This window comes from Brachyistius frenatus, unplaced genomic scaffold (assembly GCF_029030835.1).
Source record: "Brachyistius frenatus isolate BFR_SWC_R1_liver_20210118 unplaced genomic scaffold, ASM2903083v1 Contig_2, whole genome shotgun sequence".
NCBI classification, from domain to species: domain Eukaryota; kingdom Metazoa; phylum Chordata; class Actinopteri; family Embiotocidae; genus Brachyistius; species Brachyistius frenatus.
Genome location: NW_027210601.1, coordinates 153,218 through 169,811, shown reverse-complemented (window position 1 = coordinate 169,811; position 16,594 = coordinate 153,218). Strand labels below are relative to the sequence as shown.

Genomic DNA, 16,594 nt, shown 5'->3' with positions numbered 1-16,594 from the left:
AGAGTCATCCGTGAGGAAACTAAATGCTGATTACTGTGATTACAGCTGCCGCTCCGATTACAGTTGGAATAGGTCCACGTTTTATTTGTATCAGAGTTGCAGATATTTTTATAAAACATAAATTGTTTTATTTACTGATTTTAGTAGTTTTTTTTATGATATTAAAGTGAAAATTAAAGTTAAATTCGTGGAGGAATTTGAAGACGCCATGTGGAAAGCTGGAAGGCTGATGGGTATTTTTTTTTTAACATTTTACAGACCATAATTAAATAAATAATTGTCTTAATCCAACATTAAACAATAATTAGTTAGTTGTGCTTCTTTTTAAAATACTCTGAAAATGTATTATCTGACTTTAATACGTGTTTTTGTCTTTAATTTCACGTCAATTCTTTTTGAACTGATCCAGTTTAATTATTTGAAGTTGGATTCAAACTCTGAACTGTGCAAATTTTAAAATTTCCCGCCTCATAAATGCTCCCAGTTCCACCTTGCACATTTTAGGATGAGCAGTTGTGAGATTTCATCAATGTGATGATTTACGCTTCAAAGTTAATGATCAGTTTTATAATGCAGAGCTTCAGATACAATAACTGGTTTATATGTAAATCAAGCGTCTTTTTCCTGTGAAAACATCTGAATTTAGTTTGAGAAGAACATTTTAAAGTAAATAGATGGATTTTTTTTTTTGCAGTCTGAAATAATGTCAGTGTTACACCTAAAATATGTCATTATTTCAGTGTTTTTTGGTGATTTATTTTTTTGTCCGCTTTGTGGAAATGCTAGAATTTATCACCTCAGTATTTTTTTTTTATTACTTTAATAGGGTCTAAAAATCAGAAAAAATATAGATTTGACAATCATTACTATAATTCTTACTCATGTAGCAGCTGATGAGGAAGTGAAGGCAACGTGAACAAAACACAAGAGTTATTATTAAGTGCTAATTACAGAAGCAATAACAATACAATAAATCAAGGAGGCTAATTAGCATTACCTCGATAAGACTATTTGCATTTTGCACTGCTGTATTCATCATCTGCAGCCAGTGAACAAATTGATCCGCTGAGACTGGACTTCTGCAGAAGTCTGATATCAGCTGGAGTTTGCACACACAAAAAAAACCCCCCCAAAAAACACGCATAATATCTTTGTTGTGGTGAGTCTGAGGACCGCAACGATCGCAAAAGGAAACATTTTCACACACTTAACAGTCATTTCTCACAGCGGTTCAGCTTTCATTTGATGACCTTGCGGGTACGCAAACATGCAGACGATATAAATGGATAAATAGCGATTGCTTTTATAGCGCCGCGTTTAATGCAGCGCGAGCAGATTTAAATCTGAAGGGTTCATGTGAAACACTGAAAATGGCCTTCAATCACGCTGAGCAAACAGCTTGTTTGCGCCACAGATCGTTCTGAGGCGACGCAGTGGGAGAAGACTTTGCTTCAGGTGAAACTGAGCATTCGACCGGGCGTCAGACCTTCGGCGTGAACACCGGTCGGTCACATCACTTTGCCATCGATCCTCCTGTAAACAGGCGCGTGTCGGCCGGGGGCGCCCCCCTCCCCCCCCCAGCGCTTCGTTCTCAGTTGAGCACGAGCTTCCAGGAAGTGATTTATTCAGAGCGAGCGAGACGAGAGGCACTCTGCTGCTCGCAGATGTAAATACGAGCTGTTTCCGGTTCTGACCACAGACCTTAATGAAACGACGTGCTGTCAGAGGCGTACATGCTGGGTTTCATTGTACAGTGAACCCTCGCTATAACGCGGTTCACCTTTCACGGTCTCGCTGCTTCACGGATTTGCATCGTGCATTGTGTTCTGCATTCTGATTGGCTAAACAGTCTCTCCGCTTCTTCTCTACCTGTTTGTCAATAACGTTGCGGTTTAATATGTACACGTACGTAAAACAGCTTGCCAAATTAAAAATAATCGATGGTGGCATGTCGGTTTATAAGAATCTTTTTGCCCAGAAGAAAAAAGAGCGACAACAACTACCGATAACTATGTTCTTCTCTCGAAAAACCACACCTGCACCGCCGGCTTTAGAAGAAAGAACCGCTGCAGAGCGGAGTCAGGATGCAGCGGCTCAGTCAGAAGAGCAGTGAAATACACGAGTCACTATTTGTCCGACTGTACTTTGTATTTGTTTTCATAATCATTTTTCATTTCCTCCCGTTGTAATCCAATGACTCGGGTCGCAGTGGGGCGGTGCCGATCTCAGCAATTTGAAGCCTTCAGTTCGTATTGATGATTAAAATTATTATTTTACAGTACAGTAGTTATTTGTAAAAAAAAACATTTATACAGTACTTTTATTTGTTAAACAAATGCTTGGGCCTGTAAAAAGGTTTTGTTCTTTGGTTTCAATGTATTATGGAGTATTTCATTGTATAATAATTGTAAAAAAAAAAAAAGGTTACTACTTCACGGATTTCACCTATCACAGTCTCTATTTGGAACGTAACCCCCGCGATAAACGAGGGTTCACTGTATTGCTATATTTGCCAGATCTTTTAACTGGTGCGATGTTTCAGGTGGAGATTTTGAATCTCTTCCTCGGTGAGAGTATTCTGTCTCAGGTTCAGATTTGTATTCTCTCTTTATTTCTTACATTCGTCCGGCTGCTGCAGTTTGAACTTGCAGTTACTTCCACTTTTTCTTTCGGGATGATGTCACAAAAATCTGGTTTTGGCATTTTGGAATTGATATGAAAATATTGAAATAAAATTATTTTACCTGCTCTTTCAAGGAGCTGAGAAAAATATTATGATTTAATAAAAAAATAATAAAAAAAACTGGTTGGGAAGAGCTTTAATTATGTTTTTGACATAAAAGCAGTGTTAACTTTGGCAACAAAAACTGTGACGATAAATATTCCTGGATGACCTATTTTTCATGAATAAAACGAAATAAAAAGTCATATTTCAAGATGACAACGATGCTGAAATGTTTTCCACTCTTCTCAACAAATAAAAACTATAAACTATATCAGCAGTATCTCAAGGCGTCCAATCTAATCTATTAAAAGAAATTCCACAGCTTGTTTAGAAAACAGAAAACCTCTGTTGCAAATTTGATTTTACAGTCTACAACGGATGGGGTAACCTCGTAGTCCCAGGCACTTAAAGTATAGAAGTTTTGTTCCTTTATCCAAGAAAGTATTCAAAGGATAAATGGACAAATTAACTAATGTTTTAATGCAAAGTCTTATTCAGCATCTGTGGCGTCAAACTGCAGCTGCTTATTGTTGAAAGTTCCCCCACCGCTTCAAATAACCCTTAATCAGAAGCACCCGTTAATAAAAAGCACCTGCTTTCAGTAACATTATGAGTCTGTTTGTGATGTTATCTCATGCTCAGGGGATTTAATAATACGATTCATCTGCAAATTACAAAAAGAAGAAGCTGCAGCTGGACATCTGACGGTAAGCGTAACAGAACATTACCAGGTGACGTTAACGCTACTTTCAGCCCGATATCTTTGTGTTGTTGCCAGAAGGAATGAGTCATGATGTCGTGATCTAAATCCTCCCCCAGTTGTGAGCTAAATTAATATCATTGTATTAATGTTATCCAATGATGTAGCGTCTCTTCTCAACCTAAACACAGGCTGTAAACAGCATTTGAGTGAAGTAGTGAGTGACTCATCCTCCGAATAAGTGAGAGAGAACAGGTGGCTGCTCATGCACGACAACTGCACAATATAAATATTTACAAGGCTAAAAATGAGCCAAAAATGTCATCAATTACAACCAGACATGACACAAGCTTCACTAAATCTATCAGAAATGTTCCTCTAGTGACTAAAACTAAGTCAAAATGCCAAATTCACACTGCATACAGGAGATAGGAAACTCCCACACGGTTTTGTTTTGTTTTTGGCTGGGGGGGGACTCCCAGGTCCCAGACTGCCCTCTGTAACATCTGGCTTCAGAAAAGCTCTCACGGCCTTGAATGTTTTTATCATTGGAAAGTAAGACTGGATGGAGCTCCATGTGCAAATCTGGACAGCTCGATTTCTGTCCGACTCGCACACCTCGACATCAACAAGGCCCCCTTTTTTTTTCTTCTCTTTTTTCCACCAACCGTCTCGCCAGAACACAAACAGTATAAGCGTCGTCTCATTTGCGTGGCGAGCCTGCGCTGACCTTTTCCAGAAATAAAAGACGCCCTTACGTAACTCCACCACTTGCTGAAAAGGGCCCCACCTTTGCTTTCGGTAAGAGCTCTGTGGGTGGTTTTGGCTCTGCCTCTCTCGGGTGCACATCAATCTGATAATAATGAAGGTGGCTTTTGGCTAAACAAGCTCAAAAATACTCAAATTGCCCTGCTTGCCACGGCCAAAAACACAACCGCACCACATCGACGAAACCCGCATCCCCACGGCAACGGCAGCGCAGCCGCTTTCAAAGAGATGGGATGTTTTCAGCCCAAACAAACACAACCTGCTCCCAAAAAGAAAGTGGTACGCGCCGACTGTGAGAACATCGGTGTGACAATTTGGGCCGTACCACTGCAACACGTGTCCTGGGGAGGCTCATACACACTCATTTGGCCTCGTTTCACATGGTTAAATATAGAAAATAATTATAGTAATGACGGTAATGAGGACCTGATGACTTTTACGAGCCGTTCCTCCGAGTGCGGCCTGCTGCGGGTGAGAGCCAGTTCAAATAAATGGGCCGTGTGAAGGGTTCTGGGTAGGAAGGGCTCATGGGAAGCGGTTCAGAGCTCACAGTACATGGTAATTTCTTCATTTGGACAGTTTTCAGGAAGGTTGACCCTCTGATTACAGCCTCTCCATAAGCCGTGCCAGTGGCCGTGTATTAACATAATTACACAGCAGCCTCGGTGAAAACTTTGTGTGGAAAAAGATCCAGCACACCGGGGAAATGTGACCCAACACGTGCCCGGCGACCACACGGTGATTGATTGATATCTTACGCAAGCAGACGTAAATCAACGCTTGGTTACGACACAGTTACGGTGGCACGGAGAGAGTTTTGACCGATCAAAGTCAGAACAGAAATCAATTTGTTTGTTTGATTGTGTCTGTGTTGCTTAATGACTAATTGTTTTTTTGTTTTTTTAATCGTCAATATTTCTGCACATAGTAAAAGCTCTATGTAACAAAAATACTAATATATCCCTGGTCTAAATATGACACCCGCCCCACGCCCCACCACGCCTTTTCCCTTTTCTTATTTGTGAGACAGGAGCTGCGAGGAAATTTCCACATCCTCAAACACCTAAACAGCAACGGCATGGCAACTGCCTCTTCAACAGGAAACGATGTACCATGTTGGGTCTCACCACCCTGCACGCTCCAACAAACCACAGATGCTCGAGATACCTCAGTCTGAGAGGTGAGATAATTGTTTAGTCAGAGAAATATGTCACAATCGTGGAGTTTCCCAAATTGTACTCCTCTGCCGTGGGTGGATATCAATTTTAAGATCAATAATAGTAAATTTTAAGAGCAATAATCAGTATTTTCATATAAAAGCCGGGATTATACCGAAAGTACAAAAGGGGAACATGAAATATGTCACTCAGGAAGTTTCAGAAGCTTGCAGCGCTCGTTGCTGCCACTACAGAACTAAATGATAACATGCTGGCACCGCTCGTCGGTGAAAATAGCTCCGAATATCTTTCTACTTTCTCTGTGCCGAGCTATTTCTGTGGGATTTTCTGTATGATTGCAACATAGCTAATATGCTAAAATAGCTTCCTCCATTTTGGGTATTCTGGCTCGCTCACCTCACGTTTTTATTACTGGTATACAATCGGGCCTTAACTACAGGAAGTGTACTTATAAAGTAATGCTCATCCCACAGAGAATAAACCCAACTCCGTGGCGCGGTTGGCGTTGTTTAGGTCGCTGCTTTAGTTGTAAAGCTAAATACTGTTTTGGTTTACCCTCATTGGCGGAACGGTTTCTACCACAAACTGTTTCAGGCAAAAATAAGAAAATATCACCCAATGCAAGTTTAACATCGTTCTGTTTATATTCCCGTAAGTATGGCTTTAAAACAAGTATTGTTGAAACTTAAGTTATAGACAAAAGGCAGTGTTTCCGTGGACTTTGATTAGGAAAATTGCAGAAGTAAAAAAAAAAAAAAAAAAATCATGATGAAATACGGCATTGGGCAGGACACGACTGCAACACCGTCAGCCTTTTGATTAAGTCCCAGGAAGTGATGTGATTTGGGTAACTTCGTGGTGAAAATGACTGTCCTCCCGCCGCTCCTCCCCTCTCTGCCCATTCATCACAGCCGTTTTGTGTTTTTCTACTGTCACATAAACTACAAGGCGACCTGACATGACGCCCTCCTGTTTCCGTCCCACTCCTTAGCCTGCAGCACTTCCTGCCTGCCGCAGCACCCGGAGAGATCCTGGCTACAACCAGCCGCGTCTTATCAGTTCACATCTTGGACTGCTTCACTGCGGTCCCCAAGTCGAACCTATAATTAGACCTGAAAGCCACACTGGAGATATTCTCTCAAAAGTGTATTGAATTCTGTGAACTAGACGAGCTGCTGGGGAAACACATTGTGCAACTTTGCCTCTCATATTCTGCCAAGTCATTCCAGGACTGCGTGAATGGTGCGAGACGGAAGGAAGTAACGCTGTCCTTAATTTTTGAGGCGTCAACACTGCTGAACGTCTGTCAGACTTGACGCTGACCTGAATTTACTGCACCTACCGGGGTCCAAAAAGTACCAGCGATGCAAATAAACACCCATATGGATGGTATTCACGGCGCATCCGGCCAACGAGCGCTCACATTTGCCAAAAGAGAGACGTGGATTATTTCCAAGCCCGGTGTCGATGCCAAACGAGGGTACGTGAGTGCATCGCGGTTACCCCCGGAGACGGGCGATAATCCCTCCAGGGGGCAATAGCCGAGATGCAAAATAAGTTTCGTGGTATCTCTGCAGGGGCACATTGAATGGTTTTACATATAGGAATAACCAATGAGATGGAGATTCAGCGCCGTGTCCCACCGATTTCACGCCGCGCAAAGATCCCACAGGCGCACAAAGCCGAAGAACCGAGGCCGCCATCTTCCCCCTTTTGAAACATGAGGGTCGATGGAGGAAAGAATCACTGTTTTCAACACTTTAGTGCTTTTAATTTGGAAATAACTGATGCTTTGGTGATGGCTTTTGATTAGCTGATCGATCATTTGGTGTTAAAACCCCATGAAAACCCCCCCCAGGACCTGCAATGATGCATGCAAAAGTCTCGTCCAAAACTTAAAGATCTTCTACTTTATATATTAATATAAAGTGGAGAAAGCTGTAAATTTAGCCACTTGAAGAATTGAAACAAAAAAGTCCAATAGCTTTTTTATGAATTGATTTGTCAACAAAAGAGTTAAATGGCGAAAGTCTAAAATATTAACTGTAAACTTCAGACTGTTAAGACCTCTGTCTTTTTATTTTTTGGTAACTTTAGATCAACATGCAACGATCCCGCATTGGAAAAAAAAGGGACCAGATGCCAATTTCTCCACCAACAGAAGCCTCTGCATCTCTACAAATGACGTACAGGCGAATGCACCTGCTCTCTTGAGAGCTGCTCCAAAATAACAAACTATAGCAGAAAACAAGAGAATAAAGGCTTACGTTCAACCGTTGCATGGAAATAGAAAAGTAACAGTGTAAGAACATGTGAGGTAGCTTAGAAATCATTAACAACTCAACTAAATCCAATCTTTTTCCCGTTTAACAGAAAATAACACAAAAATGATGAAGGTTGCGTCTTCAAACTCCATGTTTTGCCCGAACAACTGTCCAAAACCTGAGTCTAGTCAGTGTAGTCTCACATATGACAAAGAAAAGTGACAAAATCTCCAGTTTGAGAGGCGGAGACTACACGGCAGCGTCACTTCGTGTCACTCTTAGTTTGCTGTGTGCCCAACTGACAGTCCTCCGAACACAAACAGGTCAGCGCACGGGTGTTAAACACTTTACTTCTTGGCTGTCAGAGTTCCTCTTATCTGCCACGAGGGTCGAACCGAACTGCGTCCTGAGAGATGACCCTGCAGAATAGTTGGCATTCCTCAGAGGAAGGAAGAAAGGTGGGGCGGGGGGGATTATTTCCGCTAAACGTCGGACATGGAAATGATTATGTGCATTGCTGCTGACGTTGGACTCTCTCTGTCTCTCTCTCTCCGATTGAAATGAACTGTGGCGCGTCTCCCCGCTGACCGTTTTCAAATGTTAATGTCTGGCTCACGGTGCGAGGGCGCAGCGGGTGGGGGGCGGAGGGAGCGCTATTCATTGTCGCATGGGGGGGGGGAGAATCTCTTCACGCTCTCTGACAGTCTTGCACAGAAGCAAAGTCGGGGCAAAGGGACAGGAAACTCTGCACATAAAGGTACTGAAAACAGCACGCTGTCACAGCGGGATAATGCCATGAGTTTTTTTTATTATTATTTTTTTTAGCAGGCAGAAGAATAATAAACAGTCTGTGTTGAGTTTAGAAAGTCTGGTTTGGAAAAAAATCAACAGGGGGGAAAAAAAGGCCGTTCCTCCGCTGAAATGTTGCAGGCTTTGCTTGAAAAGGGCACCGGTTTCCTCTGAACAAACGTCTTTCAGGAGAACGCCTGGCTCTTTCTGGAAGTGCTCCTTCTACACAATGCAACAACCAAACAAGCCTGGAAGAAAGGACTTCGTTTTTGCAAGACTCGTTAAAAATGAAAAGGGCACCTTGAAACAATCATGTGCATCCTTTGAACAACCTTCCCATGCACGACAACGCCTGGAATGCTCTCATTCTCACGGGGGCGCTCCTCGACCTCCCAACCTACCCCCCCCCACACCACCTCCCCCCCTACAATACATCCAACTCTGTTTGCCCTCTGGTTCCCCCCGCAACTTCCTCTCTCTTTCATTTTCTGCAAGGCCCTTTCAGCATCACGGATCCTCCTCCTCCTCCCCACTCCCCAGAACAATGTCTGCGGCGCTCTCCTCCAGCTCCCTTCGCTGTTTGGCCCAGTGCCTGGAACCTGAACCCATAAAACAGAAACACTGAGGAAAACACGCACATTTTGGCTGGAGTTTGGGTTCACCTAATCGCTCTTCACTGGGGCTGCGAAGCTATTTCTGCAACAGTTACATCAGACACAAAGGAATGAGTTAAAAGGTTGTGTGGTTTTTTTTTAGGTTTTTTTTTTTTATTATTGAAAAGTTGTGTCGCAAAACTTTAAAGAAACAGTTTGAGAAATACACGTAATAGCTTTCTGGTGAAGAGTTAGATGAGAAGATTTAGTACCACAACCATATGTGTTAAATACGAAGCTACAACCACTTAGCTTCGCATAAACGCTTTAAACAGGGAAACAACAAGGCTTAGACTTAACAAAATCCACTCGGTAGCCTTTCCGAGGTTCAATATTGAACACATTTGTTTAATGTGTACAAAAACAGAGCCCACGATCAATGCACGTCAGAGGCGCCGAGAGGTATATTTTTGTCATCTTATCACAAGGCCAGGCTTGCTGTATCCCCAAGTTCCCACCCTTAATGCTAAGCTAAGCTAACTTTATCGAGTAAATATGACGGCGGTGTCAATTTTCTCACCCAACTCCAAGCCAGGTAGCAAATAAGCAAATCCTCCCCCCCCCCCAAACTATTCCGCGACACTACCTCAAGTCTCTCGTCTTTCTGTCTTTGTCCCCGTCTCTCCTGGAAGAGATGCGCCTGTGTGCGGCCCCATCAGAGGGGATTAAACGCATTAGGTGACCTATGGAAGACAAGCCTTCCCTTCACACCTGAACACCTGCCGGAAACCTTCTCTCTCGCAGCGGCGGACGCGAGTTCAGCGCCCCCCCCTCCCTCTCCCCCCAGCTCGGGTCATGTGACCGGGGCCGCCCGCTTCAGGGCGACCTCGTTAAGCTTCTGTTGAAACATTACCTCTCTGCGAGGAGAGGAGTGTTAAGAATAGCTGTAAATAGCTGATCGAGATGTGACGGGGGACGCAGTAAAACTTTGGCACTATTTAACAGGATCTCAGGCGGCTGAAACTCGATAACCACGGCGGTGACGTGAAATGCGCGACGTCCAACGGCTTCCCGCCTTCCCTCCTGCCTCCCCGCCTCCCTCCTTTCGTCTGGCAGTGTTGCATAATGTAGATATGTTTATTAGAAGCAAAGAGCACTGGCTTTATCTGAACAAAGGAGGGTAGATGTCAGAGAGTTCATACCGCGTAGATCTCCTCCCTGCAGGGCAGATAACGGCCCGAAGACGCTGCTGTTGATCGCATTTAGCAGCATCCGCCCGTCAATCTCATTGTTTAGGGTGAGTACAGTAACCATGGAGATCTCCTCAAAGTTGTTTCCTTCTGAAAAATCCCTGCTACGCTCACTGGCCTCACGCCCGAACCATCCCCGTCTCCCTCCTCTCGGTGAACTGTGTACTTCGCTGGACAATGAGTCAGTGAGCATGACGCAGACATGCATCGCGCACGCCCTCCAGCCACAACCAAACCCTGCCGTGAGGAAGACTTCAGACCGGGCAAACGGCGAAGGAAAAAAAAAAAAAATGAGGCAGGGACGTGACAGTGCTCAAGTTCATTCGCATCCAAAGTGAATAAGAAAGCTTCCGGTGTACCTGATGAAGCCGACGCCAAGCTGCAACGTCCATCACCAAATAAAGGCCAGCGATTAGCAGGGACTGATAAAAACAGAGCCTCTGATTGGCTACGTGCTGAGTTTAGAGCAATCGGAGAACTCCAGGCGTGACTGATGTTTAGTGAGGTAACGCTGAGGTGGCTTTCCCTTTAAGACCTGTAGCTGCGTTACGTTGTAATAACAGGACTAGTTTCTAAATAATTAGTGAAGTTAATCCATTAATTACTCGTAACATGACCCCCTCCCCCCCCCCCAAAAAAAAAAACATGACGCAGCGGCACAAAATATACAAAAAACTAAACAAGCTAAAAACATCACAGATTAAATGGAGATATGACCCTGGATGAAACGCAGATTTACTACGGAAAAATTCAGAAGTCACTTAAAGTGTTAGTGCAGCATGTTCATCTTCAAGGTGTTTACATCTTTAGAAATGTGACTTCATCCCCACCTCCTGTCCTGAATCCCTGCTAAATCAAACGCCATCCAAACAAAGCGAAGGCCTCAGACTGAGCAGCAAGAATGACGACAGAGCAAAGCAATAATAAATGTGTTATTCATGCTTGCTACGTGGTAATTTGACTCTCAAGTGAAATGCTTTAACGAGATCTTAACAGTCTTTGTCAGCAGCAGGAACAACAATGGAAGAAGCAGTTGCAACAATTATCCAATTAACTACACTCAATGGGCAGAAAATTAATCAGCAACTGATTTTCAAATGAAATAATGCCAAATATCTGCTAGTTGCAGCTATGTGGAGATGTATAGCTTTTCTTTGTCATAAACAGACAAAATAATTACTAGACGTTTTGAGGAAAATAATCTGCAGATTAATTGATAACGAAAATAAGTGTTAGTTGGGGCCCTGAATCCATTTCTGCTTTTTAAAAAGGGGGGGGAGGAGGCTGCACGAGGGCACAAAGTTGGTTGCATATTCACTCTCTTTACGCCCCTGCGATGGGAAACGTAGCCTACAGACATGAGATGATGCATACAAACAGAGTCTTCCAGTCTGTAGCACGTTTACACACATTTCAGACAGAAAGATCCGACAAGAAAACCTGACAGCATCTCCAAAGGGCAGTTTCCCCCTTTTTTTTTTTTTTTTAAACCAGTTCATTAAATTATAAAAACCGGATGCATTCATTTAAAGAAGTTATATTTACCGCCGTTTGAATACTCAAAGCAGCCACGTTGACTCCTCTCGACAGAAACCTGTCTGTTGTAACTTTCCGGTTTAAAAACACAAGCAACACAAAGTGTACCGATCCAACCTGCGTCGTTTTCACTTACTTTGTATTTCATCTTGCAGCTTTTTTTTTTTTTTTTTTTCTTCTTTCTGTGACTCCAGTAAAAGTGAGAAATATCCGCTTTATCGCGACAAAGAGCGACACATCTGAATACGTTGCCGGGACTGGAGGGTTGTTTTCAGCGGGGTTAACCAGCCATCCGGAGCTTCGTACACGGAGAAACACGTAGGGAAATCTGTCTGAGGCCGGACCGCCGCTTTCTACTCCGCTGCACCGGACTGCTGCACACCACACCGACGGTCGGCGCCTCATTTACATGCAGCGCGCTGATTGGCCAAAAGGAAGGTTGTGGGTCCGCCCCCCTCAGCCCGCTCCGTTATAAAACTGACGTCACTATCAGCTATATATACGTAGATCACTGAAGCTCCCTCCGAAAATAGAATATAATCGTATAGTAATTCATCATTTAATTTGTTATGAGAACAAATATATGTACAATTTAAAAAAAAAAAGAAAAGATAAAGACCTGCGTTTGTAAAAGAATTATAGAAACAAATGAAGTATTCTTTAAATTTAAAAAAAAATTAAGCCCCATAAAATGAACTTGGATACAATAACATTTCTTATTAACAAAGAAGTCGTTTTGGAAAAAAAAAAGTTCATGCAAAAGCTAAAATAAATAAAAATAAATTGAACAATATTTTTAATCAAGAGACCAACATTTTCTGCCAGGATTATCTTTGTCCAACATTTTCATCTGTACAGTAGCTGCATTATTTTTCTTTTATCATACTGGTCCGCTTACATACAAGTTGTACTGTTAGTTACTTGTTGTTTTGACATGATATCTCTGATTACATATCAGGAAGTTCAGGAGGGAAAAAAAATGTACTGGATGTATTTCTTAGAAATAGTGAAACCCTGAGTGCAAAGGAAGTGTGATTGTGCAGTATTTTGTTCTGCACGGAAATGATTCTGTCTACTCAGAAGAAAATGGCAACACTCAAGAACACAACATTTTACCTTCCTCCTTACATCTTCATCCTCCTCATTAATTAAAAAAATTCCCCTCGGGGATGAATAAAGTAAATACCTACCTACCTACCTACCCTCTTCAAGAAATAGCTTGTACCTTGCACTTGTCGTCCTCCATTGATAGTGTTTACTGCACATGCATTTATTCAGCCGTGATGGCACTCTAGTGAAATTAGATTTAAGCGTGAAGGGCACCATCAATGGCACACTTGGCTGACACACAGCAACACACAAGATATGCTTTTCAGAATCAGAAAATATTGATAGACATTGAGATTTTAGAGTTTTAGAGTTTCAAAATGACAACTTCTGCTTACAACTTCCTGGTTTGACTGTAAACACAAAGTATTAACTGGAAAGTTCTCAGACTAATTCTACACGTTGAATTACTTCATATCCTGATCTGTTTTATGTGCAGCTGTCAATCACATCTCATTAGCTGATCACACATTTGATAGATAATGTCTAGATATAATAGATTTCTTTTTTTTGTGTGAAGTCTGATAAAATGTACAATATCTCCCAATAAAACTGGATTGCAAAGTTGCCATAAAGGAAAATAATTAATATACTAGAGGCTCAGAACACTCTTTACTGTACCGACCCTTTACGTTTTACTTAACTGCATACTTGTTATCAACATGAAAACTTACTGCTTCGCAACTTGCTGACATGCAATTTATCTGTCCTGACAGAACATAAAACATATTAATTGACATTATTTTACAGATTAGTTTTAGTGCTCACCTTGAGTTCAGCGAAGACAGTGCAAATGACAGCTGACACATCTCCTCTGTGCATTCAGCTCTGCATCTAATGGAGGTGAGAAGAAACACCCAGTCGGATGCGACGAGCCAACACACTAGCTCACACCTCTATGAGCTCACGGCTCGTCTGTGCACGCTTACTGTGCTCAAAACTGTCATCGCACGTCTGTCTGCTGGGTGCCGAGGCTGGTTTCGGCGGGCCTGCCTGCCGTCACGACCTCTGCAAAGGGTCTGAAATCTCCTGTAATTAGTCGACTCTCGCGTCAGAATGCTCTAATTTGTGTCAGCTCATTTATCACAATCACAGGGATCCCATCGGCTCTCATTGTCCCCTGTGAACAGTCATATCCTCAGATGAATGCCTCCTGTAAAAGGGTGCTCAAAACACTCATTTGTGTAATATACACCCTTCCCAGCTGGAGCCCATTCTCTGAACCACGAGTGGGCAGTGGGGGGGGGGCTATTCTTTTCTGTGTATGCCATGTGATTATGTGCACGCAAGCACCTGTTTCCTACGACAAACAAAACTCATTTTTCCCATCTGTTTATATCAGCGGCTGGAAGAAAGCAGCCCGAAATAAGCCAAAAAGGTTGTTTACCTCTTTGCACAACATTTGGCTGCACTGAACGAGCCCATTAGTCTTCAATCTCCAGTGGCATGTCACTTCAGCTGCTTTCTGCTCCAGCCTGAAGCAGCTCGTTGGGAGAAATGAGAGAATTAGGGAGCCCCTCGCGAAACCGTCCTTGCCAGCTTGAATTATAGCCCAAAATCCGGCTTTTGAATCTCAGCGGAGAAGTCAAACAGTCGGCGGCCAGGGGAAGATTTGCGCTGGCATCTGGGCTCGAGTCGCCATGACAACCGCCACCACAGCAGCAGTATTAGTGGCCTCACACCTAGTGTATTACAGGAGCAGAAAGGGCCCCAGGTTTTTGTCGGTGCAGAGGTCTCTCGCTGGCATTACGGCACATTTCAGCACGGAAATATCCGGTAATGGTACGAGTGAAAAATGAGCCGCCCGCCTTTCATCTCCGCCAGGTGTCTGTGATGTTTGGGTTGCATAAGCGCCCCTGCAGATTTGACCCCGAGGTTTAACAGAGGGCGGAGAAGCCATACGTCTTCTATAAGTGGAGATCACAGGACTGTGCTCGCTGCTGTTTTGGGTGGATGGACAGAAGCAGGAGGTGAAGGTGCTGGCGGTGCCTGACAACAGCTCCTCTGTGCAGGCCGGGCGGAGGGAGCCCCTCACCGCTCCCTGTGAAACACTGTCCCTCAAACTCTCGCAAAGCAGCTCAGGCAGATTTATGGGCCCACCGCCACTCTTGTTGCTCTGGCAGGCGAGGCCTCCCCCCCCCCCCCGTCCTCAGTGTATCCCTGTGACCTCGTGGAGCCTTGTGGCCGAGCAGCGGCACAGAGGAATTCACAAAATACACAAGGCAAGAAGACCAGCGCGAAAATATTTGTTTGACTCTCAGTGGATGTTTTTCTGCCATTTGTCCACTAAACTTTGAATAGATACGCCTGAAAAGGTTCTTCAAGCAACACTACAAAAACTGTTGCGAGTGAAATTTGTTTGTGGTGTTCATGGTATTTAAAAATGAAACACAAATACAGAGCAGGATGAAAAAAGTTACTCGCACACAACTAGAAAAAAACATTTCCACTCCAAACCCTCCACACAGCAGCCTTTATTTATATTATGCTAATACATTCTGATCTCTTTAATCTACAGCAATGAAACACACATTATAAACTCGCATATTTGATAGATAAACCCTTTGAGTAAAGTCAGATAAAATGTCCAATGTTTCCCAATAAAACTGGATAAACGTATGAAGTTGCCCAATGGAAAATAAGTAATATAGCAAAAATACATCAAAACAGCACACTGTCTAAACAAAGTCTTTCTATTGCATCAGGGAAGCAGGTGAAGGCCAGTGTTTTCCAGGAGAGTGTGAACCTATGAGACCTTATGACTTCACAAGTCAGAAACTTGGCCTCGAAAACTATTTGTGAACCCACAGCAGCATGATCGAGCTGCATGAGATTCCCTCATTCACCCTAACTTCTCATGATGGGACCTTTTGAGCTCATATTGTGTTTGTCATTTTCATGCTCTGGTTGTGCTTTCAAATGATATTACTCACAAACAGCACAAGAATAATTCCTTGTCCTCAAGAATAATTCCTCATCAGCAGCAGCTTCAAACCTCTATCGTCATCAAAACCCTCCAATATCAAATAGATTGCTGTTCTGCACCAAACCTGTAACCCAGGTGCTGCACCGTCATGTTACTACAACAACAAGCCAAACAGACACATTTCTACGTCACTGTGTTTGAGTTTAGGCATTAAAACAGTAAGACGACACGACACTACCACCGTTAGGCCAAGCCATAATACTCATCCAGCAAATTTACGTTATTACCTACCTCAGGTTGTAAACGACCGTATAACTTTTCTAAATAAAAACATTGATAAAAACAATTCTTTTATTAGTTTTGACTCCAATGCATTGTTAAAGAAACGTAGTATAACGAGCGCTAGGAGGTTGCGTACTTGATTGAAATAAGGAATTAATTACATAAGGTGTCATATAAACCTGATCCATAAACAAACCCTGCCTCCGGTCTTTATGCTAAGCTCACCATTTATTGGCTCTAGCTCTCTACTCAATGCATGAAGATCCACATTAATCGTCTAATCTGACTCGGGCGAAGAAAGTGAATAAGCCAAGTTTGTGAACTGCCCTCACAAACACTGCGTGCTGTGCATAATGCTCTCAGTCTCACAGCTCAAGCACTACAGTCGATTGATTCCCTTCTGCATCATTAGCTGAATCAAACACAGATCAGAGGAAACAGTCACAGCGCTAAAGCTCTGCAGCCTCCGAGGCTCC

The 16,594-nt window shown here is 43.0% G+C and overlaps 1 protein-coding gene across 2 annotated transcripts in view; it reads right to left on the bottom strand.

Moving 5' to 3' along the window:
- Positions 1 to 16,594, bottom strand: part of nedd9 (neural precursor cell expressed, developmentally down-regulated 9) — a 57,523-nt gene that overhangs the window by 20,427 nt on the left and 20,502 nt on the right. Inside the window, exon 2 of one of the 2 annotated variants that reach the window (XM_069691631.1) lies at positions 11,940 to 11,970. In XM_069691631.1, coding sequence (XP_069547732.1) covers positions 11,940 to 11,951 — 12 coding nt within the window. In that variant the 5' untranslated portion in view covers positions 11,952 to 11,970. Of the gene's footprint in view, positions 1 to 11,939; positions 12,196 to 16,594 lie in introns of those variants that run through there. The other variant, XM_069691623.1, reaches the window with a different exon arrangement.